The sequence below is a fragment of the Tiliqua scincoides genome, chromosome 2 (assembly GCF_035046505.1).
Source record: "Tiliqua scincoides isolate rTilSci1 chromosome 2, rTilSci1.hap2, whole genome shotgun sequence".
Taxonomy (NCBI): Eukaryota; Metazoa; Chordata; class Lepidosauria; order Squamata; family Scincidae; genus Tiliqua; species Tiliqua scincoides.
This window is the reverse complement of record NC_089822.1, coordinates 181759827-181776327: the sequence shown is the minus strand read 5'-3', so window position 1 is coordinate 181776327 and position 16501 is coordinate 181759827. Positions and strand designations below refer to the sequence as shown.

General features: G+C 41.9%; 1 protein-coding gene across 1 annotated transcript in view; it reads left to right on the top strand.

The window, feature by feature from the left end:
• The window catches only part of SH3RF2 (SH3 domain containing ring finger 2), an 80861-nt gene extending 64674 nt beyond the window's left edge, over positions 1–16187 (top strand). Inside the window, exons 5-9 of the mRNA XM_066617333.1 lie at positions 3167–3261; positions 3984–4154; positions 11123–11358; positions 13776–14131; positions 15894–16187. Of these exons, the coding sequence (XP_066473430.1) occupies positions 3167–3261; positions 3984–4154; positions 11123–11358; positions 13776–14131; positions 15894–16187 (1152 nt within the window). The remainder of the gene's footprint in view (positions 1–3166; positions 3262–3983; positions 4155–11122; positions 11359–13775; positions 14132–15893) is intronic.
• Positions 16188–16501: the final 314 nt, after the last annotated feature.

The window sequence follows — 16501 nt, the reverse complement described above, 5'->3', positions numbered from 1 at the left end:
AGAACAGCCCCACTGGATCAGGCCATAGGCTCATCTAGTCCAGCTTCCTGTATCTCACAGCGGCCCCACCAAATGCCCCAGGGAGCGCACCTGATAACAAGAGACCTGTATCCTGGTGCCCTCCCTTGCATCTGACACAGCCCATTTCTAAAATCAGGAGGTTGCACATACACAATCATGGCTTGTAACCCGTAAAGGATTTTTCCTCCAGAGACTTGTCCAATCCCCTTTTAAAGGCATCCAGGCCAGATGCTGTCACCACATCCTGCGGCAAGGAGTTCCACAGACTGACCACATGCTGAGTAAATAAATATTTTATTTATTTTGTCTGTCCTAACCCTCCCAACACTCAATTTTAGTGGATGTCCCCTGGTTCTGGTGTAAGGTGAGAGTGTAAAGAGCATCTCTCTATCCACTTTATCCTTCCCATGCATAATTTTGTATGTCTCAATCATGTCCCCCCTGAGGCGCCTCTTTTCTAGGCTGAAGAGGCCCAGATGCCATCGCCTTTCCTCATAAGGAAGGTGCCCCATCCCAGTAATCATCTTAGTCGCTCTCTTTTGCACCTTTTCCATTTCCACTATGTCCTTTTTGAGATGTGGCAACCAGAACTGGACACTTGGTTATAAGTGGGTGTTGTTTTTTTTCTTTCCCATTTATACAGCTTAAAGCTTTCCTTAAGCTTAAATTCACCAAACCAGCAACACTTCATGAGCTGAGTAATTGCTGACACCACCTGGTTATCTGCTAAAGGTCAATGCTGGTGGGATCATTTATGGAGCCATACAACTTGTTTTTCAACTGCATTTCCTAGGAAATTTATATATGATTTAGCTTCAACTCAGAGACCCTAACTTGCCTGTGCCTTCCCTGATAAGTTAACTGAACTGTTCAGTGACCATTCCTTTTTCAGGGCAGGCAAACCACATCCGTTATCTGCTAAAAGCTAATAAAAGTACAGGCTGGTTTAGCAGACAGTCCTAGCATTGGGATATAGATAAGAATATGAGTGACATGGACTCTTGGGTTGCTGACCCTTCTCTGCTGCTTCTGTGCAAATAAAACATAGAATGTAGTAGCCGGGCTAGAATTGCTTCTCTCCTTCCTTCAGCCAGTTGGTCCAATATATCCACTGGCTGTCCTTATGACATGGGGGAGATGGGTGGGCACACTTATCTTCCCCCACCAGCCTCACCATCCCCCCACTGCCTAATTTCATGGGGGAGGAGGGTCTTATGAACCACCCCTGAATAAAATACTGTAATATTTCATCTGCACATTCACAGGAGGCTTGGATGACCTACTGTCCCACTGGCAATTAAGTGGGGAGAGATGGCATGCTGGCGAGGTGTGCATTCCTCTTCTCTGCCCTGGAGATGAGGATAGGCAGCAGACATATTGTATAAACCGACCATGTTTCTCATGAACCAAAAATAGTAGTTCCATTTTAGGTACCCTAGTGAGAAACAAGTATTTTCGTGGCTACTGCAATATAAGGAATGATTAACTACTTACTTTTAGTACTAAAATAAGTACAAGGAATTATCACTATACCTAACTATTCCATTTAACTTTACATAATAAAGGCCACTGATTTACTTCTTGAATCCCATAGCCCACTGACCATCACCTTTGACCATTTTTTCTTTTTCTCTATTTCTGTGTGCGCAAATGTATCTGAGAATAAAATCATACTTCTCATGAAGTGGACTCTGGTCCGTGAAAGCTTGTGCTGAAATAAATGTCATTTTTTAAAAGTTAAATTTCAATGTATGCATCTTTGAAAATGTTTATGGCCCAATCCTATCCTTGGCCAGCCTGTGGGGCATAGTGGCACTGACACAGATTCTATTGCATCCTGCGGGCTGTTCAGGGACCATGGCATGATGGAGAGGTAAGAAAACAAATTCTTTCTTACCTATTCTGCAGTTTCATGTTTCCCAATGGGTCTGCTTGGATCTGCATTAGCTTTTTGGGTCCATCCCGATCCTCCCTCTCCTTGGCCACAGCTCACCCCCACCCCCACGCCAATTCATCTTTGGTGGTGGCTGGGTGCTACAGTGGCATTTATGCACATTTGCCAGCCTTTCACTCTGGTGCTCCTGCTGTGCATATTGACGACGCAGCTGCATTGCCAACAAAGTAGACCTTTCGCTGTCTGAGTACTCATTTCATCACCAAAAGGCACCCATAGAATTGGGCTTTAGGTTATTAAATGTATTTGTGTTTAAGGCTCTTTGTTGTTTTTGCTGCAACAGACTAACACAGTGACTGCTCTGAAAGATGTTCCTTCCCAGCACTTCATTCATGGGAGTGGTCTACTTGTGTGAACAGTGCAATATCCTTATGGAGAGCTCATCAATCTCAGTTATGGCAACATCTCCTGTCAGAAAGTTACCTTACAAATCACAAAATACATTTATATGGGACAAAGTTCATACATTTATATGGGATAGAGTAAAAATATTTTGCATGAGGATCAGGACACTTTTGTCCTGACTTTCCTGCACAACTGGCAGAGTGGATGACAATTGTCTACGAAAATGTTAAACCCTGAAGCACCCTTGTATTGTATTCCCCAGTGAAAGTCACTTTTCTGTTAATGGCATTCAAGTTGAAACCCATCTTGATAATCACTTCAACAGAAAGCCTTTTCTCCTTATCTGTCATCAGTGTCTAAGCTCCTGTCATGCTGTGTACAGCATACCAGAACCACCATGTATCACAATGTATGATCTTCAACAAGAAGCTAGTGAGGGACTCAAGGTGAGAAAGGACTGCCCCTTCCTTTTAGCGGTTGTACATAAGCACTAGACACTTAAGAATTCGACATAATGGATATGTGGGAATTGTGCTGTCTCAATCCACATCAGTTACAAAATACTTAGCAGCACAGGGAAATGTGGACTGCTAAATTTTGTGTCTTTGATTGCGGACTCTGTCGTTACCACCAACAACCACACCGGTCTGACGTGTTGACTGCCATGTGGGTGAATAAAATGTTAAAATTCTAAATGAATCAATTGCATGAATCAAATAAATAGGTATTTTTTTCCACTTAACAGGATGTGTTGCTTTGCTTTAATGACAGTTCTTCTTCAGGCATACTTCCTCTGAAGAGAGCATATAATGGAGCTTATTTGAATTCTTTTCTTCTCATTTGCAGGTCAGCACTTCCTATTATTCTTCACCTAGATCCCTGGGGCACTCGACAGCCATTGTCAGCCTCCCCCATTTACAGCAACACCTTTCGGTGAATATGTACGTTACAAAGAAATCATTAATTATGTGGGGAGGGCATTGTGCTGGGGCCAGAGGTGCTGTTGCCTAGCAACCATAGCGCACACTGCTATTTTTCCCTGTCCTGAGAAAAGACTGGGCCGAAATTCCCAGAAGTGAATGAGTACAGAGTGGGGTGTGTGTGTGTGTGTGTGTGTGAAAAACTCACAGTTGTAACATATTGGTGTCCAAACAGCGGCAAGTCTTGTAGCACCTTGATGGCTAACTAGTTTATTTCAGCATAAGTTTTTATGGACTATAATTCTGCGACACCTACTAAATGCTATGCAGTTTTTCTGCACTCAGCCTCATTTCATACTTTTGTGTTGTTAACCACAACTCCTTTTGTTTGAATTGCACTCTTCCTCCCTCCCCCAACCATAATGAAGTACAGTGGATTTCTGAATCTTGACTCTACTGCTTCAGTAATGTATATACCATTCCATTGGCAAATGCCTGTTCAGCATTCCTGTTGAGTTGTCTTTGATTCATCTAATTAACTCACCTTCTGAAGCATTCTCACATTGCGTGACAGAAGTGTTTGTTAAAAAGGCACATCATCTCCAATGTAGCAGAAGTCACAGCAACAGTTCCTGGTGTGGTTTGAAAGCAGATTGTTGTGTCATATGCTCATTTTATGGTGCACAAACTGAGCTGCATCTTTGGAGTACTATATGCTATTTATTTCCCTTGTCTTTTGCCAGGTGTGTTGCTTTGCACTCGTACACAGCTCATGGTCCTGATGAACTAGAATTGCAAAAAGGAGAAGGCGTTCGTGTTTTGGGGAAATACCAAGAAGGTTGGCTGAAGGGAATGTCACTGGTCACAGGAAAAGTCGGAATCTTCCCCAGCAATTACGTCACTCCATTTTTCAGGTTTGACTTAACAGTGTTGTGCAGAGAGAAATACATATAGAGGTCAGAGGGTCTCAAAGTGTGGGCCAGGACTTCCAAGGGGATCATGACCAACTTGCAAGGTGGTTGCAAAGCTCTAAAGAACTAGGTTCAATCTCTGGAATCTCCAGGTAGGGTGATTCCCTTTTCTGAATCACAAGGGAAGCTGGTATTCTATAACAATCCAAAGCAACCAGTCTTTATATATGCTTATTTAACAATCAACCTCATACAAAAGCAGTTTTGTACTGACTCAGCAGTGAGCCAGAGTTCAGTTTGAACTGTCAAAATAGATAGCACATGGAGACCAGATTGAGAAGTTTATCCAAGACCTGGTAGCAAATGAGCAACAGTCATTTACCATTTCATATGTTGTACAGGTGTTTATGTGGCCTACATAGAAGTTCTATCTCAGTCTGAAAAGATCAAATTATAAATCGTACTAGTATACCACTGTTACTAATAAATAAAAAGTGAAATACCAGCAAGGATTGGTAGAAGTTCCGATATGGGCCATGTCAACTGAGCCATAGGTCAGATTTTTTTCCTTTCTTATTTTTGAATCTAACCTTTTAACAACATTGTATAGACATTGGCCTGTCCAAGACTGGCACTTCAGATCCTCCTGGAGATGTAGAATCCACATCAGACAGAATAAGGAAGCTAAACATGTAACACTAGGTGTATGCAAATGAAAAACTATTTTTATATTAATTATGGAAGCCAGTTGCTCTGTATCTTCACCATCTGATCTTCCAACAGTTCTCTTAAGCAAGTAAGGAGGAAATTTGTGGAACAAATGGCTAAAGGCACAAAAACAGCCAACCGATCTAGAATAGAATGCTGCCAGAGGGCACAGTCTCAATCCTCCCACACAAACAGACACATACTTCATCAGATATGTGGTGTATCCATTTAGAATATCTGCAGAGAGCTCCAGTCACTTCATGAAACTGATCCCTTTAGGTTCAGAATATGTAAAGACTATTCCACATAATACACAATTTGGTGGGGTTCACTGTTCTAGGGAATTCAACTAAGACACTTTCAAGGGAATTCAAAGTAGGTTCTATAAATTCATGGATGATAGACCTAGCAATAGCTGTTAGCAATAATAGCAAGACGAAACCGCTGAGTTCAGCAACAGGAGTGGGGTATCATACAATAAAGTTGTACTATTGGCTTTGAGTTCTACTTGTAGGCTTCCTCAAGGCATCTGCTGTTGGAAGCAAGATGCTGGACTAGATAGACCCTCAGTCTCATCCAGCAAGGCTCTTCTTACAAAAAATAAATCAACAAGTTTAGAGAAACTGTTATTTTAGCTAAAACTAGAATCCAATAAAATGATAAATTACATGGATCAGAATATACAGACACCAGAGGAATGTGGTTTCCATTTAATTTGGTTCCCTAAAAGGGACAGACAACTACAAGACATGATGATTTAGGAATGTCTGGTCTTCAGCAGATTGGCTTTCTGAAAAATTCATTGTGGATCTGTAGTACCTCCCAGTAGTACTTATTATAGGTTAGACAGTGATGGATATGACATTATGATGAGTGTATTGCACAAGGATGAACAGTTGAGGGCCTGTGGGTATAGCTTCCGAAATTAGCCAGCTCTTCTTTCATATGTAATCATATCAGAATAGCATGGCCATCTCTCATGGGTTCAGCAAACTACTACTCTGAAAAGAAATAGAAAGGCTGAGTACCAGCAAAAGAGATGAGTTGCTGAAGCCAATCCAAGTAGTAAAGAGATGAGTGTTGATCCTGATAGTACAACCTGAGATAGGAAATTGTCATTTTAATTTAGTAATCTAAATACAGGCATGCCCCCCTTTCTGTGGGGGATCCATTCCACAGACCCCCCACTGATAAACGGAAACCGTGGATACAAGGGATGCCTGTTTAAATGGAGCCTGATTTCATCATGCTGTAAGCTTAAATACTTACAGCGGTCTGTTAAAGCAAGAATCACCTCACCCCACATTACATTTTTAAATAGTGTTGATGCATGCACGCACACTCTGCATCTGTGGATAACTGAAACAGCAGATTTGAAATTCATGTATACAGCACCTGCCTTTATTTGTGAAACAATATTTCAAGGTAGACATGAATATTCTGAATTCCATACCTCGACGACGACAACGAAGATGAAGAAGAATTTATCTTTAACCACATAACACAGAAAAGTGGAATACAAGGTCACCCTACCTGTTTGAGGGGGAGAGCCAAGAAAGATGTGATGATTTCCTATTTATTTGCATATATTTAGTTGTTTTCATACTACAACAGAAATGAGCCAGAGAGATAGAGAATAATCACTACTTCTCCTTAATGTGAGGGGCTTAGTGGATACCTGAAGGGATAATTCTGATCCCAAAGTGGCTGTGGTTATCTCCAGTTTGAACTGAGCAATTTAACATGGTAAAATATAAGCTAGAGAAGAAATGAGTTTGGACAAAAGGGCACTTAAAGTAAATGGCTAAGGAGACAGGCATTATTAACATATTCTGTAGAAAAGGCTGGAGGAACATTATGGTAGAATTTATTGCAAAGAGACGCACAAAAGCTCCCAGGCTATAGAAACAAATTATCTATGACAGTACCATAATGTGTTTGTTTTTATTTGGCAAGGAAGATTCTTTATCGCTCCTTGATCACATGGTACCTTGTGTTATTTTGTGTGTAGTTCCTGGTCAAAACTTCTTGCCTTCAGCCACTGAGATTCAAAGTGCAAGCTTGAACTTCTCCTAAACCTTCAATTTACAAAGCCCAGAGAACTCAGCATGGCTTGGTCTCTAAGACAGGATTCTAGTAACAAGCCAACTGGTTGCAGTTAAATGAGAATCAGAAGTTAGTAAGGTGACCCACCCATAAGACTGGGTGAACCAGCTGCTTTGGGCAGCAGTCCCTGGGAGATGGCAAATTGACAAGAGCGCCCTGCATGCTGTACCTGGCTGCCACTTCCTTCAGCCCACCGACCACCCACCTACCTCAGCCTGCACTCCTCACTCACTGATACTGAGCAGCAACTCGCATCTTTCTCCCCTGCTGCAAGGAAGCAGTGGCAGGGCTGGAGGGGAAATCATGGAGCTGCTGTGCCTCCAATCTTGTTCCATTTGCTCCACTGTTCTTATCTCCTGACCTGCAAGAACACTTAAAACCAGACTGGACAGGCACACTGCGGGAGGTGGGGCAGAAATAGCTTTCCTTTCCCTGTATGGGTGGCCCAGCTGTCTTTGCACTAGGCAGGCAAGGAGGAGGAGACAACAACAGAAGGGGAGGATGGAGTGCTGTTTTAAAAGGCCCCTCCCCCCCAAAAAAATGTGAGTGCCTCTTTAGGCACTATATTATACTGTTGAGTCTGTGTTGTATGGTGTCTCATCTTTCTTTTGTTGCTGTGAGCTATTAAGTGTTAGCTGATCATAGACTCTGTTCCTCACCGGTGAGATGTCATTCATCGATTGCCCTTGCAGACCAGATTTACAAACAACATAGGCAAAATAGTGCAATTGTGAAAAAGGTGCAATTTCACAGAACAAATGAAAACCTGAAACCAAGTAGAACATTGTGGTGTTTAATGCCTAACCAGTTTCTATATACCAAACAACAGCAACCAGGGGAAATGAAAGAAAGGACATGTGAATATAGAAGCTTGGCTAATGCATGTCAACCATGATGACCACATGTAGAATTAATGCAGATAAGTCTGTACATTTTTTAACCTTGGCTAATTTTAAGAGGAACATTTGTCTTTCTTTAGAATGGTTTAGTTTGAGATGGTTATGATAACCTCAACCACAAACATAGGATTGAACCAAGCCTACAACATTATAAGCTTTTGTAATATAACAAACTGCAGAAAAACAAGAGTAATGAATTGTAGAATTTGTTTAGTCTATCATCAGTGTTATGGAATGGCCTACTGGAAACCTAACTGTCCATGTTATTACTTTTACCAAAGACACACTTTTACTCATTTCTTCCCTAGCTTATATTTTGCCATGTTAAATTGCTCAGTTCGAATTGGAGATAACCACAGCCACTGGGATCAGAATTATCCCTTCAGGTATCCACTAAACCCCTCACATTAAGGAGAGATAGTGATTATTCTTCATCTCTCTGGCTCATTTCTCCATGATACAGCCTCTGAAAACACTTTTGCCCCGCCTCACCAATAAACTGAAGAAACAAACAGTCCCAAGCATGGCCCTGAGACATCCAAAGCAGCGTCATAAAGTACCTCAGTCACGAGCACCAATTTTAAGGACTTGTAGCCTTGCGTAGCCTCCTTTGGAAGTCCCTTCATAACAAATTGACGCTTTGGTTATTTTGATGAATCACTTCCCCATTATTAAATGATAAATCATTTTTCCAAAGTGCAGAGCAGCCAGTAGAACATAGCAAAAAGAGCAAAAAGTTGAGGCCGTTTGTCTCTCTCCGAGGAGTTGACACAGACACTTCTTCCGTGGCTCAGGTTCTCAGCAAGTTAGGAGCACCAAGGGAGGTTACTTAAGCACCCCATTCAAGTGGAAGACGGATGGCCTTCTCAGCAATTTAGCAGATTTCAGCGGAAGAGCCACGTGGCCTTGTGTGGGAGAGTAGACGAGGAAAGAAATAATTAAATGTGACGGAAACTCACCATGGATAAAACAAAACTCCCAAAAGGTCTACAGCTGGGGAAATGGAATGGCAAGGTGCAAAGAGTACAAAAACGCCTTCAAATCTTTCCTTCAGGATGGCTGCTTGCTTTGATATCCCATCAGGAAGTCCATTTGAGTTTAAAAGCTGCTTCCTTTCGTCCCCAGCTGTTCAGGCAATTCAGGAGAATTGGTAGGGCACAACCCATTCTTTTTGCCTACTGAGCAGCACCAGTGGCCGTGGGATTTGAACAGCAAAAAAACAACAACGAAGAGCAGCACTTTATAAAATGAAGCAAGATTAATTCACCAAGCCTAATTTGCTCCTTAGTGGTGCTCTCTTTCTTGCAAAAAAAAAAAAAATTGCTGTGCAATAGCTTGAATCTAATCTATGAGCGCTAACATTTTATCTACTTCCCTACTGACTTATACACTGCTAGACAGAATAAATTCTGCAGCTGCTTCCATGTGCACCCCTCCATGCAAACTAGAAAATATGAAATAAATTTTGACTATGTTTGTACATACATGTTATCATCACTGCCTTTCCCCCATTTTTACTTCTGAGTGATTTGCCTTGCTTCTGAATTATTTGCACATATAAATGTCCATCTGCATTATTTACGTGCCATTCCCACCCACCTCCGGGTTCCTTTTGGCTGTCATTTTCTGCTTTCAAGTAAATATCAGTGTCAGAAAATGGCAAACGGCTTGGCTGAGGCCTCATCACCACCTCTGCTCCAGTTGTCCCACCATTCCTGTGCATTCACAGTTTTCAAACTGAGTACAGTACATAACCAGAAACTGCCATTGTGCCTCGGCATCCATGGAAGTTCAATTCCCAGAACCCACAGATGCTAAAGCCCACAGATAAACAAATCCGCTGGTCAGCGCACGCAAGAACTCTGAACACTACTGGACTCATGCTCTGGTTGCATCCAGAGGGTGCCCTCCCTGGAGCTCAGAACACCCTCTAAGCTTCTGGGAGGCCTTAGACTGTCCAGAGTGTCCTTAGAGTGTCCTTAGAGTGTTCCATTTTTTTCCCGAAAAACCAGAAGTTACATTCTAAGGCCACTAGGAGACCTTAGAAGGCATTCTGAGGCCCAGGGAGGCTGCGTGTGGCTTCCCCAGGGCACTGAGCACCTTCCAGACACAAGAGCACAGCTTCTTGCTGCTACCATGCTTCTCCCTCCTGCGATTCTGATCCTCTTCTTGCTGGCTCTCCTGAAAGGAAAGCCAACAAGAAAATGAGAGGAGCAGAGGTGCAATCCCTTAAGCAATTGCAGTGGGGGTGGAAGAAGGGGACCACTGCTATCCCATTCTACTGGCTCCTTTTCCAGGGGAACGACTAGAATGGAGATGCATTCCCCACTCCACTTACAGGCACCGCTTACAGGCCTTCTCCATTGTCTGGTCAGTTACTGGCATGAGGTGACTGGCATGACTGGCATGAGGATGCTGAGCGTGAAAGAGGACTTCTTCTAGTTCCAGCACTCTCCCATCCTGTCTGTTTTGAAGAAGTATCAGGCACTGTGGGTGGAGGAGGCAGTGGTGGTGGTAAGGAGCTTGGAGCACTAAGGTTGATGCATGCAATTTTCGTTTAAAGGAGGAAGAATATTTGGGAGCTGTTATCAGGGCAATTGGAACCGAGCTTGCCCCAGGTCCTGCACCCTCTACAGAGAGCCCTGCCATCCCACCTTTTAAAATAGGTTAATTCACTCAGAACACTTGAGTTGGCAGCCATGTGAGCACTGAAATCTTTCCCATACAAACTGAATTTGCTCACTCCACGGAAATATTTGTGTTGCTGATTTTGAACCAGAGTGATATGTAATTTTGAGTGATGTTCTTGTACTTTTGACATTCTGATTTATTAAATGAAAACTACCAGGATGGGATTATATCTCATAGCCTGCTATATTCAGATATGGCATTGGTGGCATTTCTTTAAAGGTAAAAATAAATCCTCTGCCTACTGATGCTATTGTGAAATGTTAGCATAGAAATGGTGCAAAAGAATTCTGAAGTCATGCATTAAAAGTTGCATGAATCAGTTGCAAAAAGGGGAGTATACAGTATGCCTTCCTTCTGAGCATGTAGGAGGCAACAGGATGAATGTGCAAGGATTCTAGGCTAGTTTATTTCAGAAAATACAAATGCCTGCTGATCTGATTCCACACTTTGGCCTTCTGCTTCTAATTAGATAACAAAAAAAATCTGAATCTCAATTGTGCAGTTGTATTTGCTCTTTAATTATCTGAAATTAGTCTCTCATATTTGTCTCTCCTGAACAACCACCAGGAAGTCCTCCAGCTTCCCTGATTCAAAAATGCCTTCCCTCTATGCGACTTGGACATTATCCACTTCCTCGCTTTCATCCCAGGGAAGCATCTCGGAGAACGGCCCAAGGCAAAGCAAACCTTCAAAGAATGCCTTCATGCCAACACCTTTGGCCTCGCCTGTGAGGAATGTCTCTGTGCCAAGCACATCTGGGCAAACTGCATCACAGAGGAGAGGACGTGGCAGCAATCGGAAGAGTAAGTGCTGGCGACAGAGACATGTGAACCTGTTCTTGAGTGGCAGAGAGATGACTAGAAAGCTTTAATTAGCATTACTGAAATTCAGGGCTGATGCAAGAAGCATAAATGCAAGGCTAAGTTTCCTGCAGAGCTGTGACCTTGGTTACATGCATACAGCTGGATTTGAAAGTCTCCTCCACCAGGGGCACATGTGCACACTAGTTTTTACTTGGGGTGACAACCTAGTCAAAGACATCATTGATTTTGGAAATGAGTTAAAGGAAAAGACGTGGCACCACATGCATGTCCAAGGAAAGAGTTCCAGACACAAGGGGCAGCAAGGGAGAATGGGTAAACTACTTAAGGGAGTAGGAGATTGTTGTGTGACTGAAGGTGACAACGTTGCAGAAGCAAAGGTCACATTCAGTGTTATAATGGAGATCTTTGACAGTAAGGACAATGCATTTGTCTTAAATGAAAATGGTAGATAACAAATTGGTTGCCACCTTATTTTGCCAGCCCTGCTCCTGTGACTTTAGCTACATCAGAACATTAAGCAATTTTAGAGGTGAATGTTTTCCTGGTGATGAGATCAAAATGGTGAGCAAAGCTCCACTTACTAAATTGCTTTAGCTACTGATAAAAGCACAAGCACAGGGCTAGTAAAAAGCATGGCTGGCAACCCTAATTATGCTGAGTTCTTTCTCCACAGAAGATAGGATAAGAACAGAATATAGTAATATCTCCAGTGATGCTGCTTTCCTTACCACTGTTTTGCTATACCACTCTTCATCCTATGTTGATTGATAACTACTGCAGCCAAAGAGAGCAGTGTATTCTGGTTAGTCAGTACCAGTTTTCTGTCTTATCTTCTATAGCAGGGGTTCACAATGTGTGCATCATGATGCCTTAGGGCACTGCAACACCCTCACTGGGGTACCACAAGTCACCTCTGCTTCCTGTTCCCGAGATTTGGGGCTGCCCTCTTGGATCTTGCAGGATTTTATGAGATCCAAGATTTGAGTGCTGCCATCTTGGATCTCTCAAAATCTCGCAAGTTTTGGGTGCTGCCATAGTGGGGGTGTTGTGACCCAGATAAGTTTGGGAATCACTGTCCTATAGCATTGTTTCAGACAGTATTTGGTTTTCAAGGAACTGATCCCCCATGTTGTTGTAGGTATTGCTATATGCTTAGGGTCAAACGACTTGTTAAGCTAAGTGCATAGCATGGCCCAATGGGGTTTTAGTTTTATTTATAAATAGCACATGGCCAGGCCATGAAATGCAGCAAAAATGAGGTAGGGCATTCATTCTTATCACACACATACAAACATCCCACACATGCCATTTTAGTGGGGCAGGGGAGCCTTGCTTTGGATTTCAGTTGACATTTTTTCCATTAGAAGTAGCATGCAAGCTGGGGCGCAGTTGGGATCAGAACTACAGCAGGAGCAGAGTCCTAAAGCTCCCAAACTCCTCACTGCAGCCATGTTCCATTTCAGATGCCACAAGCACTATTTAACAAAAAGGGGGGCACAGCATGCATTCTGGATCATGCCTGACTCTTATAGAAGGAGTAACATTTGGATCATGAAATACAGGTGGGACCTCAGATTCCACTGAGTTGGTATCCACTAATTTGACTCATCACTGATACCAGAGCCCACATTTACATGCCTTGTAACAAGGAAAAAAGCACCCAAATCCCTTCACACTGTTAAATAATTATAGTTTCATTCCATTAGATTCCATTATTCACCCCATTAGTGACTGAATGCAGTGTAGCATCTATAGCAATGCATTCTGGGGCAACAATGGAGAAGCAAGAAACCTGGAAGGGGTCTTTAAAGCTATTTTTCCACTAATTTGGTATCCACTGATTTTTTTTTATTCACAGAGGGTTCCAGAACAAAACCCCAGTGAATAATGAGGCATAACCTGTATTCTCAGCCTTAAAAATTAGTTAGACCATTGTAAAAACAACAAAAGAAAATGCTGGGATCTCCATTGCATTCAGCTTTTTAATATACTTCACGCAGCTGTCAGCATTGTAGAGCAAGCGAAGACAGGTGCCTGAAGCTCTTTTACACCAAGATAGGCAACTGGGGCATCTAGCCTATTGTTGTATATTCTTTCTAGCAGTGACTCTTTCTGCTACCCAAAGTCCTTTGAACTGGGAATACTTCGAATTGAGCCTAAGACCTTCTGCATGCAATGCTTATTGCCTGCCTTATAGCTCCTTGCAATTTTCTGTCAACCCTGAAACTGCTAGGAATATATGGGGTGGGTGTCAATAAGTATAAATGCTGAAATTCAGCTAAGCACTGCATTCCCAGCAATTTTCCCCCATCTTTTTTGATGTGAATGTTTCAGCGATTGACAGTTAGCAGTTTGTCACCTTAATAGACATCACTACCTGCATTTTGTCTCCCCAGATGGATCTTTACCAAAACCTGTGCAGCCCGCAGCTCTTATTCCATTTGTCAATTCCCTTCGACGCACCTCTGCAACCCAACCGCGATCCCAGCAATCTCCAGCATATCAACAGGTCTCCACTCTGCCCCGAGCAGTTGGCACAGCTGACACAGGAACCAGGCTGAATTCCTCCCATGATTCTTCATTAGTTGTAGTGCCCCGGAGCGGAAACAGCAGAGCTCCTTCTGTGTGTAGCTCAGTAATATTGGACACCAAAGAACTGCCAACAAAAGGTGACTTGACTCTAAGGCCACCTGCATCTGCTCCACCTTCAATACTGGTGAAGCCAGACACCTCCAGAAATACCACTGAGAAGGTAACTATGGGGTTCACTCATCACACAAGAGGAGTTCTACATGTCACATTTTAGGATTAATGGAAGGACTTGAAACTAATATTTCACCTGATTCCAGCCAAACAGGATTCCAGCCAACTTCAAATTACCTTCAACTTCAACTTCAAATTACTTCAACTTCAACTTCAAATTACCTCAACTTCAAATAACTTCAAATTACCTGGTTGGCTTGATGGCTAGGATTACCTGGTTGGCTTGATGGCTAGGATATTTACTGTAAAACCACACTGAGTTTTTTGTTGACAGAACCAGACCTTCTAAGAATTCACAATCTGTATCAGGCCCTGCCTGCATCACTCATGAAATCTCACAAAGCATATATATATATATATATATATATATATATATATATATATATATATATATATATATATATATATATATATATATATATATATATATCATATAAAGCATATCAAGATGTTTCTTTACTTCCCTTCTCTCAGGAAGCATAGAAAGATCTTCCATATTGCACTGAGCAAATGGGTTTTGGATTGGAATGGAAATATGGAAATATGAGAGAGGTGGAAGTAATGTATAATTGCTATCCTATAATTGCTATAGGAAATGGTGGGTGCATATGTGTTCTAGCACATGTGTTCTTTATTCCTGAAAATTGGGCTCTGGGATTTTTATCAGAGACCCAGTCCAAAAAAAATGCTAGAAGAACCTCTGTATAAATCAGCGTTCACAAAAGAAAAGAAAAAAATACATACTAAGCATGCATATAATATTTTTTAGTGTTCAGAACACTTCACATACATTATCTCAGTAATCCTTACCACAACCCTGTAAGGTAAAATAGTATTATCTGTATTTTGCAAACAAGGTAGGGCTCAAGCAAATAAATGGCAATATCTAAAACAGAAGTGAGATGTAAGCTGGGGACTTCTTGCTGCACAGGTCAGTCTCCACTTTGGCCTATCGTCAGTGTCTAGGAAATTTGATTATGTATTATTCTTTGATTATTTTCCTGAAAATTATTCTAAACGACAATTCAGTGGTAAATCTGTCAGGATTGAAGGGGAAGGCAAAAGCAAGTGAAAACTATACTGCTCATGTAACTTAGAACCCAGTTCTAACCAAGTTTCCAGTGCCAATGCAGCTGCAATGCATCCCTGAGGAAATGGAACAAACATTTCCTTACCTTGAGGTGGCTTCCATAACTCACTGAACATATGACCCTCACAGGATGCCATGCATGCCCCGCTGGCATAGCTGCATCGGCAGTGGAAAGTTGGATAGAATTGGGCCCTTACTCATATACTATACTTTATAAAAACTTGTGCTCTTTGATTAATAATTTCTAAAACAACAAACAGCACAATCTAATGCATGTCTACTCATGTCAAGCCTCCTTGGGTGTTCTTCAGGGAGAAAGGCGGAGTACAAATAGAATAAATATTACTCAAAAGTAAGTTCCATTGTGTTCAGTGGCACTTACTCTCAGGAAAGTATGTATAGGATTGCAGTCTGAGTTTTATAGATACAAGCAAGAATGAGTGTTAAATTAACTTCTCTTTCAAATGTTTAGTAAATGTGCCATTCCCCCTCCCAATAGTTTCACCACTTCCTGGGACAATATTTACTAGGAAAGCGAGGTAACCTGCAGTCTTATACATTGCTGGGGAAGGTCTAAAGCTGAATTTAGTTTGTTGACAAAGACAATTTTGCTGACAGTCTTCCAGGAATAAAATAACTCCTTATCTCTATTCTATTTCAGCAAGTGAAAACAGTGAGATTTCAGACTTACAGCCCTCCACCATCCAAGAGACATAGCTCTCTACCTTCACCAAACCTCCACAATGGCAAACCTGAGCAAGGAGGGGTCACAGAAACAACACAAGCAGAAGCAAACAAGAGCCCCGAAATGTCAGCCCTGTATTCCCACCGTATTAGCTCTAGTCCAGTTCATCAAAGAAGGATACCACATCTCAAGACTTCATCTTTGGACCTTTCCAGTCAAGCAGGGCACCTAACCTTTCCAACAAAAAAGCATTACAACAGCATCTCCTAAAACTGAAAAAGGTTAATCTTAATTGCTTCGTTTTGGAAATATTCTATTATTCTTTGCTGTGAAAAGAAAAAAAAAACCCACAGTAAGATATGCCAAAACTCTCAGGTCCAATTTGTCAATGCTTTTTTCCTCCCAATTTAAAAATGTTTAACTTACAGAAGAACTAGACCTCTTTAAAGAAGCTACAATGCCTCTTTAAGGAAGCTGGATGCCACTGATCATATATGGAAGGGTCTTGTTTTGTATGGCTTTGATCTACAACCCAAATTGCAAGTGTATGTCATGGACATGCATTTCTCGCCATATGCAAAGAC